The sequence below is a fragment of the Phallusia mammillata genome, chromosome 2 (assembly GCF_965637545.1).
Source record: "Phallusia mammillata chromosome 2, kaPhaMamm4.hap1.1, whole genome shotgun sequence".
Lineage (NCBI taxonomy): Eukaryota > Metazoa > Chordata > Ascidiacea > Phlebobranchia > Ascidiidae > Phallusia > Phallusia mammillata.
Window position 1 is genome coordinate 28,219,611 of NC_137253.1, and position 27,777 is coordinate 28,247,387.

Genomic DNA, 27,777 nt, shown 5'->3' on the forward strand with positions numbered 1-27,777 from the left:
TATTTGTTCAATCAAGCAATGAAAGTGCTTGTGTTGCTGCTTTTTCTGTCCGGTCAGTGCCTTGGTGAAAAAGTTGGCATGTTCAGTACAAGGCCCGGGCTCGACTTAGTGGAAAACACCTACTACCTGGAAAAGTACGGGCCACCGGAGAAGCCTAACCGTGAAAAGCTTGACGGCGTTTTTGATTTGTTTACCAAGATACATGGTTCGAAAAAGAGTAGAAGAGAAATACTAGAATCGTTTAAACAGTAAGTGCTGTTGTTGTTCTTTGCAAAAGATGTTGTTTAAACCAAGGGCGAGTTTAACTTTCAAGGGTCTAAACTCTAAAGCTAATCATCATACAGAATAAGCGTGAAATATCCGTTGCAACCATGCACTAAAAATAGGTGTACTTTTTTTTAAGTTACAACCAAAAGGGTATGCCGTTGTGGAAATGGTTGCAATACCACAAAACAGGTGGCATTTTTATACTTCAACATTCATAACGGGTTTCTAAACAAATTCCATACAGTCGAATAGCAAACAGATCATTAGTAGTAGATTCATTTTTTTACATGGAAATACTTAATGGTCGTTTAGACTATGTGTGTTACATACGTTTACCTATGCAAACATTTATGAAACATTTTATTGTAGAAACAAGCTGTTCTGTTAATAATTTTACCGCTTATGCCTAGATAAAAAAAAACAGAGCTTAATTATGTAGAAAATACATTATATGCAGACGATTCATTAATCGCCGTGGTCATTATCATAGTACATAAAATTCCAACTAAGTTATTATAAAGTAACGCGATAATACGGGTAAACAGAATAGTACTGACATGAGTAATTTTTAGGGCGGGTGAAAAAATATTGGCCAACCCAGCAAACTTCGCCGAAGATGAAACAGAGGCAGGGAATTTAGGATCCTGCGTAAAACACGTCATTCGGACAATTTTGCATGAATCATGGCAAATTCCTTACGCCCAATTAAGTAAGTGTTTATCTGACACTCATAAAATCGTTTATTAAAAAAATACAATTAAAAACAATTTCATATATTTAAATGTGTTTTGGGACACAAACTTGCAGAAAGACACTACTCCTTTTTGTTTGTTTTTGTACATGTTTGAAATGTCGTCGTATTAATATCCCAATGTCATTGTTTTGTAAGCAAGGTATGAGTCAGTGTGGAAGGCAATCAAGTGAGTCGAAAAACAGTTCGCTCACATTCAACACACGGATAGTTAATATTGTAAAAATATTTTAAAGGCTAGTTTCTACTTTGTTTACTTGATACATTTCTGCAGTGTACGATTCATGGGGTCACCCGGAAGGTGGATGGTACGAAGGCAACGTTCGTTGGCCTGGACACTACTACGAATGTCAGAATGCTGTCAATGGAGATGATGCAATGCTGAGTGGAAAATGGTGCAATACTTTTTGGGGATTTAAGTACATAGTACGTTTGTAAGAAAATTTGTGATATTATTCTAATACAATTTACAATTTTGCCTCACAGTAATCTTAACCCCGAAAACCGTTTAATCCCAGTTCAAGTTTACGGACTAGGTTTGAAAAACACATTTAAATCAATGAAGTTAACTTGTTGTTCGAGTTACGATATACTCACATTGGCGAAACCCAGTTAAAGCAGACTTAACTAACGTCTTTATTTATGCAGCCCTACCCTCTTGGAATACCTATTGATATATCGGCGGGCATCTGCATACCGCAAAACTGCACGGAGAAATCAACAAAAATATTATTCCACTTAGCGAATATTACATGGCTTCCATTACTCGAAGTGGAGTGCCCAAAACCACATATGGAACTCACGACTGGTGACATTGTGGGAATGTAAGTCACATTTTCTATGACATATAGCCAAATGACTTGTTCGGGTGAACATTTACTATTTTGTTTATTATTAAACACACACGTCCGTCCTAAATAGTAGTAAATAAAATATACGAGATTTGCTAATTCCAAAAATTGCTTCCTAGTTCCAAACTATTCTTATTTTTAAACTAGGCGATGATTATGACACTTTTTCAACCACTTTTAGTCTTGCTTCAGACTTTTACAGTCCCTGATTTTTTTCTATAAAACATTTATTGAATTGTTTACACGTAAAAATGAACAATTGATTAAATTGTTGTTGATGATGGTCGAGAATTGTTTTGTTTTTGTTTTCAAATAACGTCAAGAATTGCTTTCTTTAGATCGATAAGTGCTGTGATAGTTACTTTGCTTCTCCTGGGAACTGTTGTGGACATTTATGGTCGTTACTACAAAACACAAGACCAAAATACGAACTTGTTAGGTAGGTCGACTAAATATTAAAAACCTAAACTGAGAATCATTACAGTGGGTAATAAAAACCTAGAGTTTTTCGTCCAACTGGTGTTTAGTGCATAACATACACGTTTTAATTAAAAGACTTGCAATTTCACTGACATTTTGGCCATAATGTACATTTGCTCCCAAGGATTTCGCTTTAGCAGTTTTATGATGCCCATTAAGTTTGTGGGAAATATGTTTATTCAGTATCTTGAGCAAAAAGTAAACCGGCTCATTTTTTACAGAGAAAGTATGTTTGTGCTTTTCTGTCATTGCAAACGGAGAAAAGTTGGTGGACATGACAAAGCGTCCAGGCACCATACCTGTTTTGGATGGCATAAGGACAATTTCCACTACCTGGGTTATTCTGGGTCATTCACTTAACTTCATGGTTTTGCTTTTAGGTTAGTAGTTGGTGCGATTCGTAATAACTTTGAATAACGATTTAAAACTAAATTATAAATCTTAGAATTGAAATAAAGCCGGGTGTTTTGTCAAAGCGTTGTGATGGTTTGGAGTTTGTAAATTGTGTGTGTTTTCATTTCAGATAACGCTGTCCGCGCAAATCAGTGGGTAAAAGAAGGGTCTATGTTGGCCATCGCAAATGCCATTTACGCGGTTGACACATTCTTCTTCTTGAGTGGGCTCCTGGTTACCTATTTAGGTATGAAAGCCGTAAAAAGGGGGAAAGGATGGATTAATGTCCCACTAATGTATCTACAACGTTACATAAGGTAAGTAAATCATTGGGTAGAACTATTTCGTTCCCTTATTCCTTTCGTAGTTTTGTTACAGTATACAGACATGTTCTGTATCAGTGTCGTTGTAGTTTTTGTGTGACACTATTGTTTTAATTCGCGTTTTATTAACAAGTAAACAATTTCAAAATTTAGCTACGAAGTTATCCACTAAAGTTACGTGTAAGTCCAAATTAGCTACGAGATTGTCATTTTTAAATTTCTACACTTACTGGAACTACTGACACTGAAATTCAGCTGACGACTGGTCTGGGAATTTCTGGTAGGTGACGCAACGGAACATATGCGTTTATGGTGTTGACTCAGCACTTTGGGTTTATGGTAAGAATGATTGCTGAGTCAGCACCATAAAAGCTTATGCTCTGTTGCGCCACCTACCAAACCGGGCATCATTTGACTTCGAGTGTCAGTAGTTCTACCACACTTAACTGTGGAAAGCTTTTGTGCAGACTGACCCCCGCTTACGCCTATGCAATACTGTTCTCGGTTGGCCTGTACCGGCATATGGGTTCAGGGCCTTTTTGGGAATTCAACGCTAACGCTTGGCAACAACAATGTAAGGACGATTGGTGGACCAACCTACTTTACATTAACACTCTATACCCGGTAACGATGCAGGTAAGCTGAGATAAAATTAAATTGCAAAGTAATTCATGAAACCGAATACGAAAGACTTCCGTTGTGGATCGAATAAATGCAGAAAAGTATTCGCTTTACGTAACTTTTCTAAAATACCTCAACTTTTTTGTTTGTAAAAACTATAAACCAAGGTTATCTCTAAAACTACTGATCAGAGCATATCAACCAAGGTGGTAGCGCCCACCACCAGTGTTTTTTAAGGTGTTTCGGGGGTTTCCCAATTTCTCCAGCGGTTTCCCAAAATTTGGACTTGCAACTACAGTAGAAAAGTAATGGTTGTTTCTCGCTATGTCTTGTCGATAATAAGAATATAGCCTATTGTGCACTGCCAGTAGCCTAATAAATAATTCGTTTAAGCAAATATGGCTATTTTTTGGTAATTAAATGAAACACTTGCGGTCTCTTAAAACTACTTAGCGGTCACCCAAACCAAACCTTAAAAAAACCTGCCCACCACTATGGGCGTTTGGTAACGTGCTCTACTTAAGCTTATGTTTGTGGTCAAATTCTTTATGAAGGCAAACATTTTGTGTTTTGCAGTGCTTCGGAATCGGTTGGTACCTTTCCAACGACATGATGTTTTTCATTTTGGCTCCGATATTTCTTCTTATTCTGTACAGGTACGATCTTTGTTCCTTGTATACTGCTGGTTACTTATTGTCACGTTCCGTTTTCACGGGTGCGCAAAAGATTGGGGCTGACTATGGAAGTTCCTTAACAGCTAAGGCTCGTGTACTCTGATCGGCAGCAAACCTTTCATTTTACATTTATTCACGTCCAACCTCATGTAATTAAAACAACAACAAAAAACAATCCAGCACTACTTCGCAGTTATCGCTATATTCTATCTTCTCTATATCTCTTTTAATCGTGAAATAGGGGCTCTTATTTCGCTTGAGTAACAATGATTGGGTAAAAAGGCGTTAACTCACTATGACCATTTCTCATGGATAAAACAATGGACATTGCAACGGGTAACGGCGACGCGATAAAACTGGCACATTATAACAATGACACAACAAAAGCCTCTGCAACGGTAGATTGTAGACAAACAGAAACTGCCCATGATCCGTGGTAACTGGGCCGCGGGATATTGTCATGTTGAGGTCTAGAATATTTGTGACACTTACATGCAACGCATTAGTGCCTGTCGATTGCACTGTTGCTACATTTTAGATCCGTTGGTATATGACAAGTTTATTTTACTACGGTTCGTCTCATGAGTAAGGCATTGACTTTTAATCTTGGACCTGATTTCAATATAGTTTTGGGCTACAAGATGGGCAAAGATTTTAGCCAAGTGAAAATTTTCACCCAAGTGGAAATTAAAACTGTGGTATTTAAGGTCATGTTTTACTAACACTATACCTGAGTGATTCCTCAACCTTTTCCTATGCACTTTTGGAACCGGTTTATACTGAAGTTTTTTTTTTTTTTTGCATTTACATCATAGTGTTTTTATTTAGAAACCGTTGGATGGGCCTGACTCTTCTGGGATTTTTCACAATCTGTAGCGCGGTGACAACAGGCGTGCTGGCGTGGAACAAGCAGATACAAACAAGTGTTATAGGTCTGCTACAGTCAACGTCAATGTAAGACCCCGTGTTACTGTTATGAACATCATTGAAAACTTATATTAAATTGGCACGTCGTTGTCTACACCAAACGACTGTATGTATGAAACTTCTGTTAGAAAACAGCAGATAAAAACTAGTGTTTCTACAGACACTCTTTATCACATCAAATTTAGCTCATGAGAAAAGGTATATTTTTGTACCAGTAATACGATGTAGAAGTTTCACCTATTTTAGTAAACGTTTAAAAGTAGCGTTAATTTTACATGGTTAATCGGCAAAATTACGCTACCTTCAAACGTTCAAAACGCAGTAGCATGTTATAAATGTCGAAATACTTTTTTTAAAAGGTTTTACTGGTTTTAACAAGTTGAATATGTTACGTAGATGGGCTCGTTTCTTTATGAGCGCCAACCCTGAACCACTAACATACGACATAAAGTTTACATACGATGTTTACTACACACCCTGGTGTCGTTGGAGCGTCTACCTTATTGGAATGATGACTGGGTACTTGCTGTATGATAGAAAACTCAAAATCAAGATGCACCCGGTAACTTGGCTGTGGTGTTTACTTTTTAAACCTTTATTTCTGTACCTATTTTAAGACTACAGTATTGCATAGGATAGTTTTTTTACACGCTGAGTAGTTGCTTTCAAAATACTCGAATTACCAAACAAGTTAGTCACACTTTTATTTTCCACATGAAAGACAAATTTTCAACAAAATCACTTCTTCTTTAGAATGCTATTGTTGGGTTAAAATTGGCCAACAGGAGATTGCTAAAAAGACTTTGTAGATGTGAAAATAGTTGTTGTCTCGACTTGGATACTCGGCAGCAACATTAAACAGATGTAATAGCTTTGTTTGAAAAACCAAAAAATACCTAAAAAATAAAATTACCTAACTTAAATATAAATTACCAGCTGCTTGAAATTACACACTTTTAATCATCTTGGCTCAGATCGTTGTCGGAATAGGTTGGATATTGTCGTTTGGCTGGGCCTTGGCAATCATATATGCAATTTATCCCTACTCCAAAACTCCTGAGTCGATGTCAAAAAACTTAACTGGATTTTACCAAGGCGCAGCCCGCCCGGCTTGGGCTATTTGCTTAGGCTGGGTCGTGGTTGCTTGCACATCCGGTTATGGAGGTAGGTTATGTTATCAAGTGTCTGTACCTAGTCGTCAATATAAAACACTTGTGTTACACAAAATCTGTATGTATCAAACTTTTATAAATTATCTTTATCCTCCTACCAGGTCCTATAACAAAAATCTTGAATCACCCAATTTTCACACCGTTAAGTCGTCTGACTTATTCTGCCTACCTCTGCCACTTTATGATTCTCTACTGGTACTTATGGACCCAGGAAACACTTCTGCATTATCTTACCATCAACATGGTCTACATCTATCTCGGTAATTATCCACTTCCTAAGCCGTATATAAAAATCACAGGGAATGTCAGCGTAGATGCAATACTGTCTACCTTAAACGACAAGACAATTTTGAAAAGTTGTATAGCTGTTTCAAACTGTTTTAAGGCTACAGCTGAGAATATGAAATATACGTGTCTAGCCTTATACCATCGTAAATGGTTTATCAGTCAAGTGTTTAGAGTATTAAAAAAATGTTGGGACATTTATTGTTAATTTAAGGGTTGATTGACTTTTATAAATCAATTTAAATTTTGCAAAGTACAAAACACTACACAAGATGATGGTCAAAAGAGATTAGGAAGTTAATAAAATAATGTATTTGAATTGATTTGTTTTCACAGGCACTATGGTTATTTCATTTGGTTGCGGTGCAATACTCTCGCTCGCCATTGAGTGGCCAACTATCATGCTTTTGAAATTAGCTTTTCCATCGAAAAAGCCCTCGGCTGTTAACCAAGCTCCCCTTGAAAACGGCCAAACCAAACCTATCGAGAACGGATTTACTACTGAAGGGACTCCCATGAGCGAAAAGCCACCACTGGAGCAAACAATGCAAACGGTACGATTTTGGACTTAAATCACAAAATAACTGCATCCCGAGAGCTAAAGAACCTACCACATATGTAGTTTAGCAATTAATACCAGCCACATCCTTGTTGTTCATCCTTGTTGTCACGCGCTTTATAAAGATCAGTTAGTGGTTTTGCCACTAACAGCCAGTACCGCACTTTAATAAGAAATTTATCGAAAATATGGTGGCTATTTGCCGTTTTTGGTTTTGATACATTAACGGGCTGTCAGTACCGAACTTTAACTTGTATTAAAAATATGTTAAAAGGTGAAAACGATAAAGATATATTGCCGCGACACAACCATCGCTTAAAACCAACTCCAACTACCGGCTCCTGAACCGCTTTGGGCCACGTCTCCCCGACAATTCGTTACAGCGACGCAACATAGAAATGTATTATGACGACATGAGATTGTGCTTAAATAAAATGTAACAGACACATCAACGTCCTGAAAACCTAACAAACCGCTTGTAGGTTTTAACCGATCAACCAATGTTTGTTTTATTCGAGGCAAATATAAGAACTTAAAAACTATTTTTGGCAGACAAACGGAAACGTATATATGATGCACCAGGTCCACCAAAACGGGGGTTATTCCCCGTATGAAAAACAGTTCCACCAAAACGGCGGTTATTCCCCGGATGAGAAACAGGTCCATCAAAACGGAGGCTATATCCCAAATGAGAAACAGATCCACGAAAATGGCGGTTATTCCCCGGATGTGCAACTAAACGAGAAATCTGAGTTCGAGGAAAAGTATGAGGAAATTTCGACCGGTCTCTAAGGAAACGACAGGGCGGCTAAAATTGTTACCATACGTAAAATTTAATTTGCAGTATTTAATATATGTACAGTAAAAATTGTACTGCAATTCCGATTAAGTTCGATAGATTAAATACAATACACGATCAGTAGAATTGTGGATGTAGACATTAGCTGCTCTAGGTCGCATTGTGAGGTCTGTTTTTATCTGTAGTGCCCATGAAATGTACATGTTTATATTTGTGTACAAACCTCCAGACAGCAACCACGCACTACCCACTTGTTCAAAAACTCTGTTGGTTTATTTTGGCAAAAACAAATCGGTAATGAGTAAGCCTATACATTTTGACTCAAGTTATTCTGTTGCAAACACCTCTGAGAATCGATTTTAAAGTTGCGTCTTCATAATCTCTGTCCCCGTTGCGGTAGGTTTAGCCTTAGTGCCTTCAATTAGTATTTTCACTAGTCTCATGAAAGGCCACTCAATTGCAACTGAAGCAACAAATGCCAACATGTAGGTGATAATAAGAGTTCCTGAAAAAAAACACAGATGTAGTAAAAGTAAAGCAATTCTGTATAAAGTAACAACACATACCTAGATACATATAAACCAGGTTTTCGATGGTAAAATGCAGCATGGACTCTTGTGTGCACATATACCAATACATAACCAAAAGATGAATTAGATAAGCAGTGTAAGAGAGGCGACTAAACGGGGTAAACATCTTCCAGTTAAGAAACCGGGATACCCAGCCTAAAAAACGAAATCTGAATAACCGTCAAGTTCCCTCAATAGGTATAACGTTTTATCAACAGTACATTTTTGGACAAAAATCACTTAGTAAGTTTATGACTCGTTGGTTTGGAACATCATCCCAAAATAGAGTCTTTCCGCAAGCATTTTAGTAAAGCGAGATTTAGATTTAGAAAAGTTAGGGGTGGCATTTGAACCCACAACAAAACAGCTATCTCTGCAACCATAACCAACACCCTGAAACTGTACAAGTTAAATCTAGACTACAAACCCGGACAGTTTATGTCTTGAACTTACCACCGTAACCAGACGTACAAGCTACCACAACCCAAGCCAGGCAAAATCCCCAAACAGGTCGGCAAACGGAGACGTAAAAGGTCGCGAGATCTAACGAAAGTGTTGATGTATTTCTCACTGCGTCATAGGTTCCATACACGAGCAATATACCGACAACAGTTGACACTATCCAACCTATGAAGGTGACAATCTAAAAAGTCGTGATTATGCATTATTTGACATAAAAGAAAAAAGCATTTGTCGAACGTTGAGGTAAATACAATCCTAAAAATATCAAAAATATTTAGGTTATATATGTTAAACGCATACTACTTGCATTCTGTAATAAGTCTTATGCTGAAATTACAATCGCGTTGGACCAGTGTATGACAAAAATGGGGCAATAGGAACAAAAAATACTCGAAATAATATAGTGAAAACAACAGTGGGCTGCTATTGGTTTTATCCTCTACCTTAGACATGCAAAGCTTTCCATTCTTAACATACAGGAAATACCCAGTGAGCATTCCCACCATGTAAACCCCGATTCTGCACCAAGGAGTTGTGTACGTGTCGGTTTTGTATCTTTCCACATAAGTTATGTACGGGTCAGAAGTCGGGAAAACATGTCCAGCTCTACAATAAAAGTCCAGACGAATTGGTCCGGGAGTTCAAATATCGGGGCGAGAATTGCATAGGTTAAAATATCTCAAAAAGCATTGTTAAACTCATAAGTTGTAAATTAAATTAGGTGTCGTGATGTACAAATTTGCCATTTAAAAAGATTTTCAAGTAACAACTTGAAGTTCAACACACCGTTGGTTGCACAACGTTTTTACGTCGCAATATTTCTCTTTTCCTAAATGCGAATTGATACGGCACGAGCACAGTTACTTTTACATTGTAATTAGAAGTCCAAATCCAACAGACGGAGGTTGCATGTTCATGTCATAGGAAAGAACCGCAGTCACTGCCACGCTCCCGCATAAAACGGCAATCATTAACACGATTCCAGGAATTTTCCACCTGTAATCGAAAAATAGGGTTTAATTTTTTTCTAATAAATGGCCTCGATCATTATATACCAGGCTAATTGGTAATGTTGATTTAGCAGCCAAGCATTCGAATCCCTGCTTACGCAGGAGTGTGCCGTTACAGGGCTGATCCCAGTATTATATCTATGTTAACCCAACTAATGAATGGTTTCAAGGAATTAATTTCTCTAACCTGTAAATGACGAACAAGAATATTGGCGACAGAAGATAAAACTGCATATCGTTTGCCAGGTACCAACTCCATCCCCAACAAGCCTAACAAAGATGTTAATGGTTTGGCGTAAGTCCTAGTAGCACAATAACTATTTTGGTCTAATTTTAACATAAAATAACCCTTTATTTTGTGACATTCTTAAAACACTAAACAACTAGACACAAAGGATTATGATATATGCACCTGTGCTTCTGCAGGGAAAAGGTTGTTGACATATATGAGATTAAAAGGCCAGTTGTATTGACAGCTTTCCCAGAACGCGTCTGTAAGGTCTCTCCAAAACGGTCCATAACCCATAAACTTGTATAAACTTAACGATATTAGCAACAGGAATGCGTAAACTGGTGTTAACCTGAAAAAGCAACACCTGGTTTTGCTATGAATGGAAGCATAAATAACTTTTCCAAACTTAGTAATTGTGTACATTAATGCAAATATACCGCAACACGTAACGATTTAAGAGAACAACATTTTGGTGAATCAAGTCTAAAAATGATTGATGTAGAAGCATTAAACCTATTGTAAAATATGTTTTAAAAACTGTACGGTAAGAAAATTGATTTGGTAAGGTTGTACGAAATGTGCTTATTAGGTCACCTTAAGTAGCGATGTAGATACATGAGGAAAACATTGATAGAACCATTAGCTTTCTTCATCTTCCGTAAAACTATATAAGCTACCAGAAGGCCACTGATGAAGAAAAAGCTATCCACAGCTAAAGTTCCATTAGCCAAGGCTTGCAATTCTCCATGTTCACGGTAATATTTGTTTGAGAATGCCGCGTTATCTAAACCAAAAGTATAAAGTTTGTTCTCATTCATAGTTTCATAACGACCAGACTAGTCACTATTTGCATAAGTTAACTATTATAAAATTATTTTGAAAAGATAAAATATTATGTAAGCCCTAAAAAAAACAGGCAAAGCGGTACATTTGTAAAAAAAACATGACGTATAAATATAAATAAATGGAGTACCTAACATGTTCATAGGCATATAGAAACAGTGAGATAAAACAACCCAAGTTGTGCTTATCACACGAATCCCGTCCAATGTCGAGATGTTGCCAGGCGGTTGCTTTGTGCTGAGAATTTGTTTAGTGTTTGTCACAACAGAAAAACACATAAGCATCTCGATTCCTAAAGAAACAAGGTTGTTCTAAATTGAACATAGTTTAGGCGACCGTGTCTGGTATTCAAAAGCATCTACTTTTTTACACTTTGTTGTTACGACCACAATTACCTAAATGTTTAGCGCAACAGTGCTCAAAACAGGGCGGTTGTACTCTTATACTTTAGGACGTTATTGGAAGTAGATGGGCAGTACGTATTTATTACTTAGACAGTTTGATATTACCTTTATTTTTTTGACTGATTATAATCTTGTACAAGTATAAAAGATCCAGAGCGGTTCCTATGATCAGCAAAGTCACGATGACAGAGCAGATAGTTCTGTAAAAAGGACACCATAAGTCGGTGAACTTTGGGTATTGTAAGATTTAAACATCCCAAAAAAGCATTTTTAATACGTTTATCCCTTGGTTGGTCAAACGTGTTTGATTAAGCAATGTTAGTGTTTGTTACTTCTTCAGACCGAAAATACATTTTAAGTTATAGCTGCATCTGCGTTTGACTTGCCATGTCTTATCAGTACCCTGTTGACGAAACATATAGCCAGGGTACGATACCCCAGAAGGCCTGGCTTTAGCTTATTACGCCAACATAATAGAATTATGTCACCAGATGCACTAATGAGACATTGCTGGCCAAATCTTTACAATGTCTGCACCAGCTGATTGCTTTTGTTATCCGGCTAGGTGCTTTAAAACTTGTAAACTCTAATATGCAATTATCCAGATCATATGTGATACAACTATGCATTAAAACAAATAGTAAAACTTACATCGCAACAATGTCAATGCTACGCAGTCCAGTAACAGGCTGCGGACAGTTTGTGGATAGAATCGGGGGCAAAATGTAGCTTTGACTCAAGATTTCGATAATTGAACTGACGTCCGATTGTGAGCAAAGAGATGGAAAGCAAGAGCCCCACATCATCACTAACGGGATGCCGGGATGTTCTTCCTAGTAAACACAGTAGGTTAAACGTCCGTTCTGGACGTGTGTTGGGTAAATATTCCGTGATACCAATGCGCAAACAACATGCTCAAGTAATGAGTCAAAAAACATGTTACAACGTTTGACGAGGGTGGACACAAAAGACCGAAAATCAGGGGGGAAGTTGTCATTTAAAAAGATGCTAAGGTGAAAAACTCAAAGCTGTAGAAACACCGAGATGTAAAAAAACATCGACACAATACATTGGGCAAAAACGGTGACCATAATTTTTATGACAGACAAACTCGTAGCACTCACTTTAACTGTAAAGTTCAACGTACCGGGTGGTTCTTTCCCATGTATGTAACGCAATATTGACCGCTGACAGTTGGACCTTGTGCGCCCATACATTCATAAAAGTGTCCGGGCCATCTAACGTTGCCCTCCAAAATGCCGCTTTCTGGACGGGCCCAAGCGTCTAAAACTAAAACCCAAAATTGTATTTGAAAGTATGTGAGTGTCATCGATACATTTTACAAATAATCGCAAAGCATAGGAAATGTGACAATCACTGCAAACGGTTAGTCGCAAACATACTCTTTAGCGCGTAGAAACTGTTGTTGCTAGCACCAAGAATAACTTCTTCCAGTGCAGTCAAACACACCACATCAGCAACCTTTCCGCTGGTATCGTTTAACGTTGTTGAAAGTTGAATTCTAAAATTTAATACAGTTAAAATATTTGTCCGAAAGTATTTTCGGAGTTGCAAGATGATACAGGAAAACGGTTTAGTTGTGACCCCACAAAGCGTTTGAACTACAGACCTTATGTGACTATAGGTTAGGATAACTGTTAGTTATCTACAAACAAAACTGTAAGACAAACCTTTCAAGTCCATACAGGGGATTCTTAACAGGATTTTTACTCCGAACAGATTCTAGCAAATTTGCTATGCCATCTTCCCAACTTTCAAATCGCTTCCCATCACTTTCGAAATCATTGATAACCCGTACCTGTTTTACTTCTCTTTCTTGCTGATTTGAGTTTGACTTTAGGGCATAATAGCGTTCTTCTTTGTTCATTCGATATTGAACAATTTCTTGTGATTCTGATTGGTTTACAAATGTACACAAAAGAAAAAGAGGCCATATAAAAGACACTGAGTTTAATAGTTCCATTTCGTAATATACGTTAACCTGTCAGATTAAATTTTAGGATTTAGTGACTTTTTTTCCTTGGCAGGCCTATAATATGTTATCGCCCTGTTATTGTTGTTGACAAAACAAGTACGTTTAATGCACAACATTTTATTTCCGTTTTGTCCACAGCAGCGCAAAGCAAAACTATTTTAAAAATATCGAAAAAACGTTTACTTCGCCACTTCTCAATCGAAAAATCAGTCTTTAATCATTACGATTATACTCGCTCTTATTAAACATATTCTGAACAATAAGTGTATAACAAAATGCACTTATCCTATGACATTTTAAACAGCAAGCAAATATTTAGAATTAGGCAGCATATCTCATCAAGCAACAACTCATAAACTTTGTGCGATATGTCGAAATAGGTTGCTTATATCAATATTTGACCCTATTAAACAGCAGCACAATCACTAATTGCATCAACTTTTGTCAGCTCAGAGCAATCAGTGCACGGGTATTGCGATAGCATTGTTTGCCGTAGGTAGGCGACCTTAGAACCAATTGGTTGAAAGTAAACAACGTAAACGCAAGCAACTAAAAGGCAAAACATTCGATTTCGCCGCAGATTAAACTTATAAAATTAGAAAAAATTAAATGTTTCCCATGGGTTTTTTTCTTGCAGCTGGATCATACATAGGTTGTATACATTTCAGGGTTGATTTCGACGATATATGTTGCACAAAAGGAGATCCCATCATTATACCCGTAAAACACACAGCACAAAAGGGAAACCATTAATGTTTCATTAACTTTAGAATCACAAATGATATCAGACAAAAAAATTATACAATTAAACTAATGGTCTACATACCTACACATACCAGTATATGGATATAAGTGTAAAGGAATACAGCTATAAATTAAGAATGAGTGGCGAAAGTTTAACATGGCTAGATGACAGTGGAAACTGCACTAGACTTTGTAGCCCCTGATGACACGGCTGATGCAGAACTTTTCACCATGTTACCACCACTTAGTCTGCGACCACCAAATCTTGCCTGAATGGGATCCCACCAAAAGTGGAACATGTTCTTCCTCTTTACACACGTGATGTAGAAAAGAAACACCCCCTAAATGAAAGAACTCTTTGTTCGCTATCGTTACTGTTTCACATATTTAATGCAACATGATTATAACATAACGCTGTAACAAGCAGTCGCTTTTTGTGATGTGAAGAACAGATTATTGCTGAAAACAAAATGCCTGTACCTGAAAAGCATTGAACAATGCAAAAAGCCAGTTCATCACGGCGTTGTAGGTTTGATCAGTGGTAAAAAGCATGAAGATCCCAAAGATCCATGAAATTCCGAGCATGAAGGAAAGAATACAAGCCATAACCACTTGTTGAGATGTGGTAAACTTTTTAGCTGTAGACTTAATCTAAAAATATACGTGTTGTACATAAAAAAATCCTAACAATTTTTCACAACTAAGAATAAAAATAGTAAAAACTTTCTTCAAAAATTCGTTACCTTGTTTTGTTGACAAAACAGTTTGACCAAGACCAGCACTAGTATCACCACATTGTTGATCAAAACCAGACCCACAATAAGCAAAAAGCCAAAGTAAAGAGAGTAACCATGAAGCCAACACATGTTCTTTGCACGGTATGTGGACTCCAAATATTCTGGGTCATCTGCAAGTGACAAACATTGGACAAAAAACTAAGCAAAGTTTGCAGAGGAGAAACGCACCTTTCATACACAGATCCTCGTTTAATTGCAACTTATTGAAATACAAGTGAGTTAAAGATAGATTCAAGCCAACTACAACCAGAGGAAAAACATAGGCAAAAATGCAGGCTTTGATCATATAAGATTTACTGGAGACGGTGAAAACCTGTCAATCATTTCAATATGTTATGTTAAAATTGCTCGCAAGCTTGGAACAATAAACGATAAACCTTAACGAAGGCTGTGTACAGTTTGTGGCTATACACCGCCATCCACATCCAGCTTGTCAGAAAGGTGTATTGCATAAGAGCAGTAACAAATGTACAAACTTCGGGATGTTGAACTCGCGAAACTCCAAACAGAAAAACTACATAGGCCACAAGAAGGTTGACGCAAACATGAAGTTGAATCTGGTTTGGTCCTTTTCTTAATTGTCTTCTGAATTGTTTGTTAAAAAAATGTGTATGATAATTGCAATTTATAATGTACAAAGTTGCTTTTTGACCTTACAATGCAAAATGTTGTGTTTTCATCTAGTAAAATATACTCAACAACTTTGCAATAATACATCCCCTAAGATTTACTTTCGTACACTAAGACAATATTGTAACAAACTTGTTAAGAAGGTGAAGTATAATGGTGGCAACAAAACAGAAGATTGAGAATCCACATCCGATATCACTTACGACAGAAAGAACAACATCGTGGGGTATTTCAATGGTTGACTGTATGAAAATCAACATGAAAAAAACTTGTCTTAGATTATCAGCACCCAAACTTGCTTACAACTAAAAGAGCAAAGCTGGTCAAGTGATCGCATTTACACACTGGAGGGTGAGCAGTGTTTTCAAGGCAACATCCGTCTGTTTTCCAATCCAATACGTCTGGATCCCAATATGCACATTGCTGACGAACCTTTTGTGCCTTGATAAGTTTAAGTTTAATCGTTACAAGTAAAAAAAAAACAATAAAAACTGCGCAACCAGGCAACATTACCTTTAAGCTTATGGAAGTTACTTTCTGTCCATATTTTGACTTTTCGTTTCTATGTTTGATTGATACAGGTGGGTTCAGCTCAGTGAGCGAGGTGTCATTGCCAATTTCCACAGTTACCACCTTACACGAAATTTGGTCAAGACCTCACAAAGTTTGGTAAAAAAATACAACCGACAGATTTCTTCCTAAACTAACCTTAGACGCAACAAGTTTAGCGACTCCTTTGTGAGATGTTTACGTTGGTAAAACATAGCCGACTTTCAGGAAAATAGTTTCTAACTCCGTTTGTTTCATACATGTATTTTAGTAAACCTAACACCCAAAGCTATATTTATAAAACTTACGAAGTCTGGACTCTTGCTCGAGGGAAACAAAAAACTTCCTTTGTGCAGTAAAAAGACCGTTTTTAACTTTTTTCCATTCATCTGACTTTTTGCATTGGATACAACCGAACTTGGTATGGAAGCATTGAGCGGGACAACACTCTCAACGTTGCTAACTTCGGGTGCAAACCATAATTCAGTTGGTTCATTATTCACGGATTGTTCAACAACCTGTAGCGAATAAAAACCACAGTAGTTCTTTTTAAGTTCACAAATCATTTTGTATGTAACCCACCAAATCGCGTTTAGCCTACGTTTTTAAGACGTGTTTTCATAGCTATAAACAATCTTACCTTAACTGAAACCGATTTAGTTTTTACTTCGATCGATGAACCGGTGTCGTTATCGAGTGTTACATGGTGGGCAAAAAAGCTGAGAAATTGAAGCATATTTGCACTCATATTTTTACCATCTTTATGGGGGACTTTCTCTGACATTGCTTCCAGCGATTCGGTCAGCGATGTAATAACAGCAACTACGTTTTCCAAGGTAGTTTTTGTAACCTGCAAAACACCATTGTTCTAGATTCAGGAAACCCATTAGTCGTTATAAAAAGTGTTAAGGCGTATAAAGTTGCTGAGCTTATATAGTTTATACCTGATTATAGTTTATACCCGTATCAAACCTTTTTATACACGTGTCAAAAACTTTTACCCGTTTCAAAAAAACGAGAAGAATATAAGTGATCACACCAGTTACTCTTTAACAACTTTAATTATTACAACAGTTTCACTATTCTTTTTCTGATCTTTGCTATTTTGGCAAGGTCAACTTCAAATCTGACTTACCTCGGTAATAGATTGTGTGATTGAGTTAATAACATCAAGTGACTGCTTGGTTTCCATTAAGTCCAAGTGCGATCCTGATGTTATAATTTGTAGAGAGCCGGTCACTTCTTCTACCACACCCTTTTTCGTCATGTCTGAATCGGATGTATTCATCTGTGGGGCAGATTAACACCGTTCACATCTCAGTTTGCACTTGCGGCAATGGTGTTGTGGTGTAAAACTTAACAATGGTGATTATTTCAGTACAATATTATTACAATATTAGTCCATTGTTTCAGAAAACTACAAAGATCCGCTTAACACGTGGTTTTCGACTTGCGGCTATTTACGTCAGCTTTAAAGTGGTTAATTTTTTGGTACCCATTGTTTTGAGTAGTAACCGTGACTTAACACTAGCGGTGTTTGCTTCCTGCTAAGAAAAAAATTTGACGCTTTTTTGGCGGTTACCAAGAGGTTCCTAATAGTTGTTTCACATTTTGCTACAGACAAGCTTGTGAGGTCAAATTTCGATGTACGTAGCATCCCATCGGGTGTTTGCTTAACATATGGAATGCAACGTAAAGATGCTTGTGAAAAGCCTGAAATAGAACGTATGGTCGTAAAACAAATTAAAACAGTATGTTGAAATTTTGCATTAACCTTTGGGACAGGTTTGTTTAGAATAACTCAACTTGTTAACAGAAACTTCAGGAAAAATAAATCCTCCAAAAGAAAATTCCTTGCAAAAAGCTACACAGAAACAAAAGAAAAGGAATTGTTTAGATATGAGACACGATTTTCATCTATTCATACTTGTTCGTGGTACTCCTTGCAAAATAAGACCTTTGCTTTGATTGGATTTAAAATAGTCTTGATACATTGTCAAGAAGACATTTGTGGGTTGATATCCACTGAACTGCACCTGGTACCTGAAAAATGTACAGATGGTTTTAGTAAAATGTGTAAACACAACAGTTGGAAACCACATAGGTAACTTTTAATAAATTGCTGTATTATATACAATAAACATCATTTTCCAATTTCCTAAGATCTCTTGTTTCGGAGTTGAGGGGAGAACTATTTGCTAATTATCAAAAAAAATGCATAACATTATACCACGAAAAATCACACAATGACATTCAAACTGGGTCTAGGATACAAACTACCGGTTTTAATATCTGAGCCTTTAAGCATAATTTATCTCATTTGAATTCAATACCTGACAATGGAAGTGTTTGAAATACTTTGAACAATAATGTCTCGAACATCGATATTTCCTGATTGAAATATTTCAAGTAAAATTTCCTTGAGTGTAATTGATAACATTTCCACATCAAGCTGGTTAATGTGGAAATTTTGAGTAAATTCGTAAAGGTAAAAATCGTCAGTGTCAACTGCAAAAGTTAAGTGTAAAACACTTTTTTTTAATCATAGATGCAGAATATTATCCAAAGTAAAGGATTAAAATTGGAAACGTTCAGGTTGCAGAAGTATTTTTAGGTTTTCATGCCTTAACCTAACTTACACAATATTTTCCAAAAAACAACATATAAAATATATATTCAAACGAAAACACGAACAATCAACAAATATACACCAGTTTGTCGGCATTGCGGAAAAATCGTCCATTTTCCACTGTCCTGACAAGTTATTGTAGCGGATTCATTGATTATATAACCAGCAGTACAAGTGTATGTGACAACATTGTTGGATATTGGAGTGTATGGTCCAAATATTGGTGAAAAACTTTCCATATTGCTAATGCTGGAAGGATTTGGACAAACTACAAACAACAAATTATAACATCAATTCTTGCTATCTTTGATTTTACTTTCAATTAACCACTACCATGTATATCAGGGGTCTCAAACTCAAGCTGCTTTGAGGGCCAAAAACAAACTTTTAAGTAAGTCGAGGGCCGCACTATCGAAACATTTGTTACAGTGTGACATGACAACAAACATATTGCGTGATTAAAAAGGAAATGTTTAGAGCCAACTCTGTTTTATTGCTTTGTGTTGAAACAATGGCATACAGTGACACAACAATGGAAAAAATGGCGCAAAAATCGCAATTGCTGATTCTGAAGATGGACTATTTTGATCATGCCATTTAAACGTTGCAAATACCACCATCAGAGAATGATTATATCATGTAAACTCACTGGTTTTACAAGGTATTCCACCCTAGTAAAACACACAACTTCTAAAATTACCTTCGCGGGCCAAACAAAAACCTTTGAGGGCCGCATGCGGCCCACGGGCCGCGTGTTTGAGACCTCTGAAGTATACGATACGATCAATATACATACCTATTTGTTCACATATAGGGCTAGTTGTCCATTCTCCACTGTCCTGACAAGATATTGTAGCAGATCCAACAATTTTATACCCAGCATTACAAGTGTATGTGACAACATTTTTGGATGTTGGAGTGTATGGTCCAAAATTTGGTGTAAAACTTGCCATGTTGCTAATGTCAGGTGGATTGGGACAAACTGCAAACACCAAATTATAATGTTCTTATAATTTTTACTGATAGCCTTTTTTCAAACTTCTACAATCTATATTTATACCAATATGTTCACATATAGGGATAGTTGTCCATCTTCCATTGTTTTGACAAGTTATTGTTGTAGATCCAGAAATTCTATACCCAGCATTACAAGTGTATGTGACAACATTGTTGGATGCTGGAGTGTATGGTCCAGAATTTGGTGTAAAACTTGCCATGTTGTTGATGCTTGATGGATTGGGACAAACTGCAAACAACAAATTGTAATTTTCATGCAGCTTCTTTTGTTACAATTGTTATTTAAAAGACTTATTTTCAAATTGCTACAATCTATATCCATACCAATCTGTTGACATTGAGGGCTAGTTGTCCATCTTCCATTGTTTTGACAAGTTATTGTTGTAGATCCAGAAATTCTATACCCAGCATTACAAGTGTATGTGACAACATTTTTGGATGCTGGAGTGTATGGCCCAGAATTTGGTGTAAAACTTGCCATGTTGTTGATGCTTGATGGATTGGGACAAACTGCAAACAACAAATTGTAATTTCCATGCAGCTTCTTTTGTTACAATTGTTATTTAAAAGACTTATTTTCAAATTGCTACAATCTATATCCATACCAATCTGTTGACATTGAGGGCTAGTTGTCCATCTTCCAGTGTTTTGACAAGTTATTGTAGCAGATCCATCAATTTTATACCCAGTATTACAAGTGTATGTGACAACATTGTTGGATATTGGAGTGTATGGTCCAGAATTTGGTGTAAAACTTGCCATGTTGCTTATGCTGGAAGGATTTGGACAAACTACGAACAGCATTTGGTAAAAGCCCTTTTTCTGCTTGTCATTTTCATTTATATGGACAAACTACGTATTATAACATGTATTATTTTTTTGTCATTTTGATCAACAATAATCCAGTAAATATAACTGCTGCAATACATATACTTACCAATCTGTTCACATTTGGGGCTAGTTGTCCATTCTCCACTGTTTTGACAAGTTATTGTAGCAGATCCAACAATTTTATACCCAGCATTACAAGTGTATGTGACAACATTTTTGGATATTGGAGTGTATGGTCCAGAACTTGGTGTAAAACTTTCCATCATGCTAATGCTGGCAGGATGTGGACATTCTACAAATAAGAAGTGAAAAGATAATTTCTTTCACTGTGTCGTATTGATTAACAGTACAACGAAACAATTAAAATGCTACAATCCATATACATACCTATTTGTTGACATTGTGGGACAGTTGTCCATTGTCCATTGTCCTGACAAGTTATTGTTGTAGATCCAGAAATTCTATACCCAGCATTACAAGTGTATGTGACAACATTTTTGGATGCTGGAGTGTATGGTCCAGAATTTGGTGTAAAACTTGCCATGTTGTTGATGCTTGATGGATTGGGACAAACTGCAAACAACAAATTGTAATTTTCATGCAGCTTCTTTTGTTACAATTGTTATTTGAAAGACTTATTTTCAAATTGCCATAATCTATATCCATACCAATCTGTTGACATTGAGGGCTAGTTGTCCATCTTCCAGTGTTTTGACAAGTTATTGTAGCAGATCCATCAATTTTATAACCACTATTACAAGTGTATATGACTATACTGTTGGTGATTGGAGTGTATGGTCCAGAATTTGGTGTAAAACTTGCCATGTTGTTGATGCTTGATGGATTAGGACAAACTGAAAACAACAAATTGTAATATTCTTGCAGCTGTTTTTATCATAAATTCTATTTATAAGCCATCTTTTCAAACTACTATAATCTATATTCATACCAATCTGTTGACATTGAGGGCCAGTTGTCCATCTCCCAGTGTTTTGGCAAGTTATTGTAGCAGATCCATCAATTTTATACCCAGTATTACAAGTGTATGTGACAACATTGTTGGTTATTGGAGTGTATGGTCCAGCACTTGGTGCAAAACTTGCCATGTTGCTAATACTGGAAGGATTTGGACAAACTACAAACAACAAATTGTAATGCACATGCAGCTTCTTTTTACTTAAGAGCTTTATTTTCAAACTGCTGCAATCTATATTCATACCAATTTGTTGACATTGAGGGCTAGTTGTCCATCTCCCAGTGTTTTGACAAGTTATTGTAGCAGATCTATCAATGTTGTAACCAGCACTGCAAGTGTATGTGACAACATTTTTGGATGTTGGAGTGTATGGCCCAGAATTTGGTGTAAAACTTGCCATGTTGTCGATGCTTGATGGATTGGGACACACTGCAAACATTTACATGATTTATTGCAGTTTATTATTTCAACTTACACTTTAACACAATTAAAATGCCACAATCTATATTTATACCAATCTGTTGACATTGAGGGCTAGTTGTCCATCTCCCAGTGTTTTGACAAGTTATGGTACCAGATCCAGAAATTTTATACCCAGCATTACAAGTGTATGTGACAACATTGTTGGTTATTGGAGTGTATGGTCCAGAATTTGGTACAAAACTTGCCATGTTGCTTATGCTGGAAGGATTTGGACAAACTACGAACAGCATTTGGTAAAAGCTCTTTTTCTGCTTGTCATTTTCATTTATGTGGACAAACTACGTATTATAACATGTATTATTTTTTTTGTCATTTTGATCAACAATAATCCAGTAAATACAACTGCTACAATACATATACTTACCATTCTGTTCACATTTGGGGCTAGTTGTCCATTCTCCACTGTTTTGACAAGTTATTGTAGCAGATCCAACAATTTTATACCCAGCATTACAAGTGTATGTGACAACATTTTTGGATATTGGAGTGTATGGTCCAGAACTTGGTGTAAAACTTTCCATCATGCTAATGCTGGCAGGATGTGGACATTCTACAAATAAGAAGTGAAAAGATAATTTCTTTCACTGTGTCGTATTGATTAACAGCACAACGAAACAATTAAAATGCTGCAATCCATATACATACCTATTTGTTGACATTGTGGGACAGTTGTCCATTGTCCATTGTCCTGACAAGTTATTGTTGCAGATCCATCAATTTTGTATCCAGCATTACAAGTGTATGTGACAACATTGTTGGTTATTGGAGTGTATGGTCCAGAATTTGGTGTGAAACTTGCCATGTTGCTAATGCTACTTGGATCTGTGCAAACTGCAACGACCGATTTATGTGAGGTTTTTTGGTGTATCTTCCTAATGATTTGAATAGTAACAGCTTAGTGATGAGGTGCAACGAGTAACGACATTGGAAGTTGGTGTCATGAAAAAATGCCGTAATTGGCAAGTTTTCCATTATGTAAATATGATTACTAAATTGCCTTGTGGATAACGATAAAATTCTGGAAAGATTTTTGTTTTAATTTGTGGAAATTTTGTACAAATTCGATTCTTGTTGAATAAATGGGCTCGTTTGGACTAGCCAGCTCGAAGCCCGTAAGAAAGTCAAAGAGTGCAACCGTTTGATTTAACCGTTTTACTAAATTATGTTTGAACTAATTCTTGCCGCAGTTTATTAGAATGTAAATGTGACTCTTTTTTGACAGATTTTCATGTGCTTTAACGTTATGTTTTGTCCAGTGCTGTAATTGGCCGCTTTCTTTGCGCATAATTTATGTGAGAGGGTCATTAGCAAGAGCATATTTATACAGTAGAACGCTGTTATCTGGATTATAAAAACGCACTCGTTACAGTAGTTGTCATTCTAGCCATTCTATTCGATTTGTGCTCGCTCGGTCCTATTTTAGCGTATCGCTTTCTTTTGTCTATTACTAATAAATGACGAACAACCGAAGCGCAAGACACCTGTCTGGAGGTTTTAGCTGGACACTCCTGATAAACTGACTAGCTTTGGAAGTTAAGCACGGTGGTATCAGTTTAATTTGTGGTGCCGTGGCTTTTCTTTGGAATCATTTCTTGAGACACCAAACATAACATTTAAACCAATCTCGCCAGGTCAGCCCTAGATGTTGCAATCGTAGTTAGTATGTCATTGTCCTCGGGACACCCGGGTCTACCCACGGGATCACAGGAAACGTTCCGAGGAACCGCGCTGGTGTTTCCATTTAGGCAACCGGACCAATCCCGTTAGGTTCGTGCGGTCGGTTGCGATCCTACGGCAGAAAACACCTAGAAAACGGATTTCAACTAACATTCAAATCACAGGACACTTGACTCGATGACCCATGGGTTTTTCTCGGTGTCCTTGCTGTCTACTTAACTGTTTAACAATGGAACAGTGATGATGATGTGACAATGCAAATAAAATCTTGCTTGACCTGACCTGACCTGACCTGACCTGACCTGACCTGGCCTGACCTGGCCTGGCCTGGCCTGGCCTGACTTGATTGTTTTCACTGTGCTTATATGCGTGACTTTCAACTTCCTCAAAAGCAGTTGGCAAGGGATTCTGTCTACTCCAATCTGGTCAAATTTTACTATTTGGCTCGGCTTTAGGGTAAAGTCAAGCTACCGCACATGTGCATTTAATCAATTCGATATATTGTTAGTGTCCATAGACATACAGACTGTACAAAACTAACCCAACTCGTTTTTGTAACTTATGTGTAGTTTGGTAGTTCATATCACATATCACACAAACATTTAACTCTATACTTGAATCATAAATACTCACAAAGTTGTGTGCATTGAGGTGTAGTTGTCCATTTTCCACTCTTCGTGCAACTAGTTGTGGGAGGTCCTTCAATGCCATATCCAGTTAGGCAAGTGTATGTAACAACATTATTGGATATTGGAGTATATGGTCCAGAACTTGGGGTGAAACTTGCCATATTTGTGATGCTTTCTGGGCTGCTACAGACTGTAATGATTATTATTGCTCAATAAAACATTGCAAAATAAACCTAATTAGTAGGATGAACTGCAAAATTCCATTGAGTCAGTTATTCCTAAATTTTAATCCTAAAAATTTTAGAGGTTTTTTCCTAGCACATACTAAGGCGAAAATGGACATGTGTACAAAACATTTGTTTGTCGTTAACTAACAAAAACAACTCATTATCTCGAGTGTGTGCGGCAGAGGTCGTTGGACTAAGTCGCACTGGCAGCTTCCAAGCTCTGCTGTATATGGGTGGGACGCTTTAATAAAACTACACGTAACGAGTAAATTGCGTCTAACTTTGTTTCGTTTTGGGTCTCAAGTGGAACGTCGCCTTCACTACCGTGTTCGCTTATGCGCATCGAAGCGTGCTATTTGTCTTTTTCCTTTAATCGTCATTGCCTCTTTATAAACGCCGGTTTTGTGTTGCTCTTACACATTCCTATCACGACTCGGATATGGCGCCGCTGCTTAATAATCTTCAACCACTTCAATGTAATTAACATTAAAATCAAGTATTAACCAGAAGCAATTGTTTGATAAATTTTGGTGGAATTTGCCGACACACATGGGCGCAGCCGCGTAGGGGCAAGAGGGAGCACTTGCGCCCATGCCGACACAGTTATCTTTTAGTTGTCATTAATCAACCAGTCAAAATACAAATTCAGCATTTACATATCCTGATGCATGATGGTATGCTCGACCATTCTCCCAAAATTAAACAAGTAATTGAAGCAGGTCCCGTCAATTCATATCCTGCAGCACAGGTGTAAGTGGCAGTAGTTCCAACTAAATTGTAACTGGACGCTGGGACGACCCGATCCATGTTTGCAACATTTGGAGGTCTGCCACAACCTACAAACGAATTTAATATCGGATGCTTAGAGTTACAGGATCGGCTTGATTCGAGAAACGCCGTTAACAGAACTGACGTACTATGATTTATAGCCTACGGTGCGGATCTGTCATGATCGGTGGTCTATAACGCTTTAGGCCTGATCCCAATAATATTCAGCATGAAAATGTGTACACCAATCACTTTTCAAATTGAAGTAAGGTGGGGCCATATGTCACTGCTGTCGCCGCATACCTAGGTTTTTCACCAGTTAATGCACAGAAAGCCGACATGCTCCAATAAGCTGATGTGGGCAGCACACGTTAAATTAGCCTTGTGGAATATCAAACTAATCCGACAAAGTGATAGCTGTCTAGTTGGATAAATGTTTTGGCTTTTTTAAACGAATGTTTTATATTTGCCACCATTCCATATGCTTTAGTTTAAAAAAAAATAGTAAAAAGGTGAAAGCTCAGGATTTCGCGATTGGGTGTCAAAACCTGTTCAGTACCTTCACACTCCGAAAGGTCGAAGCGTACGCATTCAATTCCTTTACCTAAAAAAATAAGTAGCCTAGTTAATCGGTTAAAAATTACGACTTAAAAGTACTTTTCATTATAGATGTACGGAATATTCGGTTTGCGGAATTTATTAGGCCGAATCGGCCATTTTGCAACGAATCAGTTTCGGTCAAATAATTTGTTGCGATTCGGCCGAAACAGAATCTTTTACGAACACAAACTCAAAGCGTAAAACGTCTCACTTTTGCTTCATAAAGTACCACACAAAGTTTTAAACTAGGCCATAACTAAAATCGCGTCAACTATTATGAATTTTCAAACATTATTGTTTTGTCCATTACAGACAAACTCAATTGTTTATGGGCAGACTGGCAACCATGGCCGAGGCAACCCTAAAACCCCACAAAACTAAAATGATAATAAAACACAAGTATCCTACTTCGGTTGGCTAAAAAATTTCGGCCGAACATGCTGTTTTCCGGATTTCGGTTGTGGCCCGAACTTTTTAAAATTCAACCGAAACCAAACTGATTTGGAGTATAAAATTAATGCCCATTCCTTTGATATCGCTAATTTAAAGTTTTTTTGATTGGCAAAAATGAGTTTACCGGCATCAACAACACAAGGTTCAGTTAAAATAGTAAACGAAATTTTAGATTCAGCCTGTTTCGACTGAAATTACAAAACCGAATATTCGGTTTCTGCCCAAATCTGTTAGGTTTTTTTTTGTGCATCACTACTTTATTCATCTGCCCTTTTGTTACTGCTTTAAGGTAACCGAAAACTGCAAAATGCACTTTCTTTTGATAGATTTTAGAATATTTTCCATTCGTTATGTAGACGATTTAGTTGTCACTGCCGGCCTTTTCTAGGTTTTGACGAGATTTGTGTTACAGCCATCTACGAAGGAATTTGTTGCAAAATCAAATTTTTTCAAGAATCTGTAGTGGGAACTGGTAGATGATTATTTGCGATCTGTCACTATTTGTATCTGATTTAAGCGGATTTGTCAATATAAATATACCACTTACCAGTTTTAAAGTTTTCGATCAAAACTAAAACCAATACGTGTAGATATCTCGTAAGTATCATACTGCATGCACGGCTGCAAATAGATAACTGTTAATAACAGCTTGATAACCCTTTGTATTTCAACATGTTGCAAACCCACATGTTTGGACATTTGCAACCTACCTATTGTGACTTCCTGCATTTCATGATTCAGCCCCGGTTTATTTCAGTTTCTTAACACGTTGTACTTATTATTTTGCTTGTTAACGCAAGCAATGCAACACAATAGCACCAAACTTATATAGTCTGAAAACGTTATGGCATGGAAATGATAGAGGAGTACTTTGGACCAAAAACAAACACGACTAAAAAAAATTTTAGTTGCTACGTAAAGCGGGCTGGCAAGATTTTCAACAGTAGTTGCAACTTGGATCCAACTACGTTGCATTAGTATATTTTACTTGGTGAGAAAAAGAAAGCGACACAATAGCCCTAAAACATGTACCAAGTCCGACTGGTTTCCACCATTTCACGAAGTACCGGGGTATGATTATTTTACGCACAACTAGGTTAATGATTAATAATAAGCGTTTTTAAAGTGTTTGTAAACCCTTTTAGAGAC

The 27,777-nt window shown here is 37.1% G+C and overlaps 3 protein-coding genes across 5 annotated transcripts; 1 reads left to right on the forward strand and 2 right to left on the reverse strand.

The window, feature by feature from the left end:
* Positions 1-18: 18 nt before the first annotated feature.
* On the forward strand, positions 19-8,095 carry LOC145213235 (O-acyltransferase like protein-like). Its single transcript, XM_080081466.1, has 15 exons — positions 19-248; positions 840-976; positions 1,293-1,444; positions 1,667-1,842; positions 2,208-2,308; positions 2,571-2,729; positions 2,873-3,059; positions 3,533-3,701; positions 4,263-4,342; positions 5,189-5,314; positions 5,684-5,849; positions 6,262-6,451; positions 6,561-6,719; positions 7,081-7,298; positions 7,856-8,095. Exons 1-15 carry the CDS (start codon positions 19-21, stop codon positions 8,093-8,095), a joined length of 2,490 nt encoding a protein of 829 aa, XP_079937592.1.
* A 366-nt stretch (positions 8,096-8,461) lies between these two features.
* LOC145213236 (nose resistant to fluoxetine protein 6-like) lies at positions 8,462-13,510 on the reverse strand. Its single transcript, XM_080081467.1, has 12 exons — positions 13,314-13,510; positions 13,026-13,144; positions 12,770-12,912; positions 12,274-12,455; positions 11,728-11,822; positions 11,349-11,510; positions 10,970-11,159; positions 10,004-10,129; positions 9,577-9,739; positions 9,125-9,314; positions 8,669-8,827; positions 8,462-8,607 (listed from the first exon to the last, which is right to left on the reverse strand). The coding sequence occupies exons 1-12, from the start codon at positions 13,508-13,510 to the stop codon at positions 8,462-8,464; spliced, it is 1,872 nt and encodes a 623-aa protein (XP_079937593.1).
* A 205-nt stretch (positions 13,511-13,715) lies between these two features.
* LOC145214855 (uncharacterized) lies at positions 13,716-24,817 on the reverse strand. 3 transcript variants are annotated; one of them, XM_080083463.1, is made up of 29 exons: positions 24,585-24,817; positions 22,920-23,105; positions 22,639-22,824; positions 22,306-22,491; positions 22,035-22,220; positions 21,765-21,950; positions 21,484-21,669; positions 21,203-21,388; positions 20,922-21,107; positions 20,590-20,775; positions 20,309-20,494; positions 20,028-20,213; positions 19,764-19,949; positions 19,050-19,235; positions 18,672-18,846; positions 18,266-18,381; positions 18,113-18,202; positions 17,921-18,051; positions 17,474-17,626; positions 16,979-17,188; positions 16,647-16,856; positions 16,303-16,422; positions 16,093-16,230; positions 15,922-16,031; positions 15,537-15,744; positions 15,328-15,472; positions 15,106-15,269; positions 14,843-15,013; positions 13,716-14,703 (listed from the first exon to the last, which is right to left on the reverse strand). In XM_080083463.1, exons 1-29 carry the CDS (start codon positions 24,739-24,741, stop codon positions 14,524-14,526), a joined length of 4,896 nt encoding a protein of 1,631 aa, XP_079939589.1. In that variant the 5' UTR covers positions 24,742-24,817; the 3' UTR covers positions 13,716-14,523. The 3 variants fall into 3 exon arrangements, with proteins under 3 accessions (XP_079939589.1, XP_079939590.1, XP_079939591.1); XM_080083464.1 differs by lacking the exon at positions 22,306-22,491; XM_080083465.1 differs by lacking the exon at positions 19,050-19,235.
* Between the last annotated feature and the right edge of the window lie 2,960 nt (positions 24,818-27,777).

Coding starts and splice junctions, on each gene's coding strand:
- LOC145213235 (XM_080081466.1), top strand. CDS start 19: ATGAAAGTGCTTGTGTTGCTGCTTTTTCTGTCCGGTCAGTGCCTTGGT. Junction 3,060..3,532: donor TATCTACAACGTTACATAAG/GTAAGTAAATCA, acceptor GCTTTTGTGCAG/ACTGACCCCCGCTTACGCCT. Junction 5,315..5,683: donor CTGCTACAGTCAACGTCAAT/GTAAGACCCCGT, acceptor TATGTTACGTAG/ATGGGCTCGTTTCTTTATGA.
- LOC145213236 (XM_080081467.1), bottom strand. CDS start 13,510: ATGAACAAAGAAGAACGCTATTATGCCCTAAAGTCAAACTCAAATCAG. Junction 12,456..12,769: donor ACATGGGAAAGAACCACCCG/GTACGTTGAACT, acceptor TGTGTTTACTAG/GAAGAACATCCCGGCATCCC. Junction 10,130..10,969: donor TATCTACATCGCTACTTAAG/GTGACCTAATAA, acceptor TTTCGATTACAG/GTGGAAAATTCCTGGAATCG.
- LOC145214855 (XM_080083463.1), bottom strand. CDS start 24,741: ATGGCAAGTTTCACCCCAAGTTCTGGACCATATACTCCAATATCCAAT. Junction 23,106..24,584: donor ACCTCAATGCACACAACTTT/GTGAGTATTTAT, acceptor CGGTCGTTGCAG/TTTGCACAGATCCAAGTAGC. Junction 21,389..21,483: donor CCCTCAATGTCAACAGATTG/GTATGGATATAG, acceptor TGTTGTTTGCAG/TTTGTCCCAATCCATCAAGC.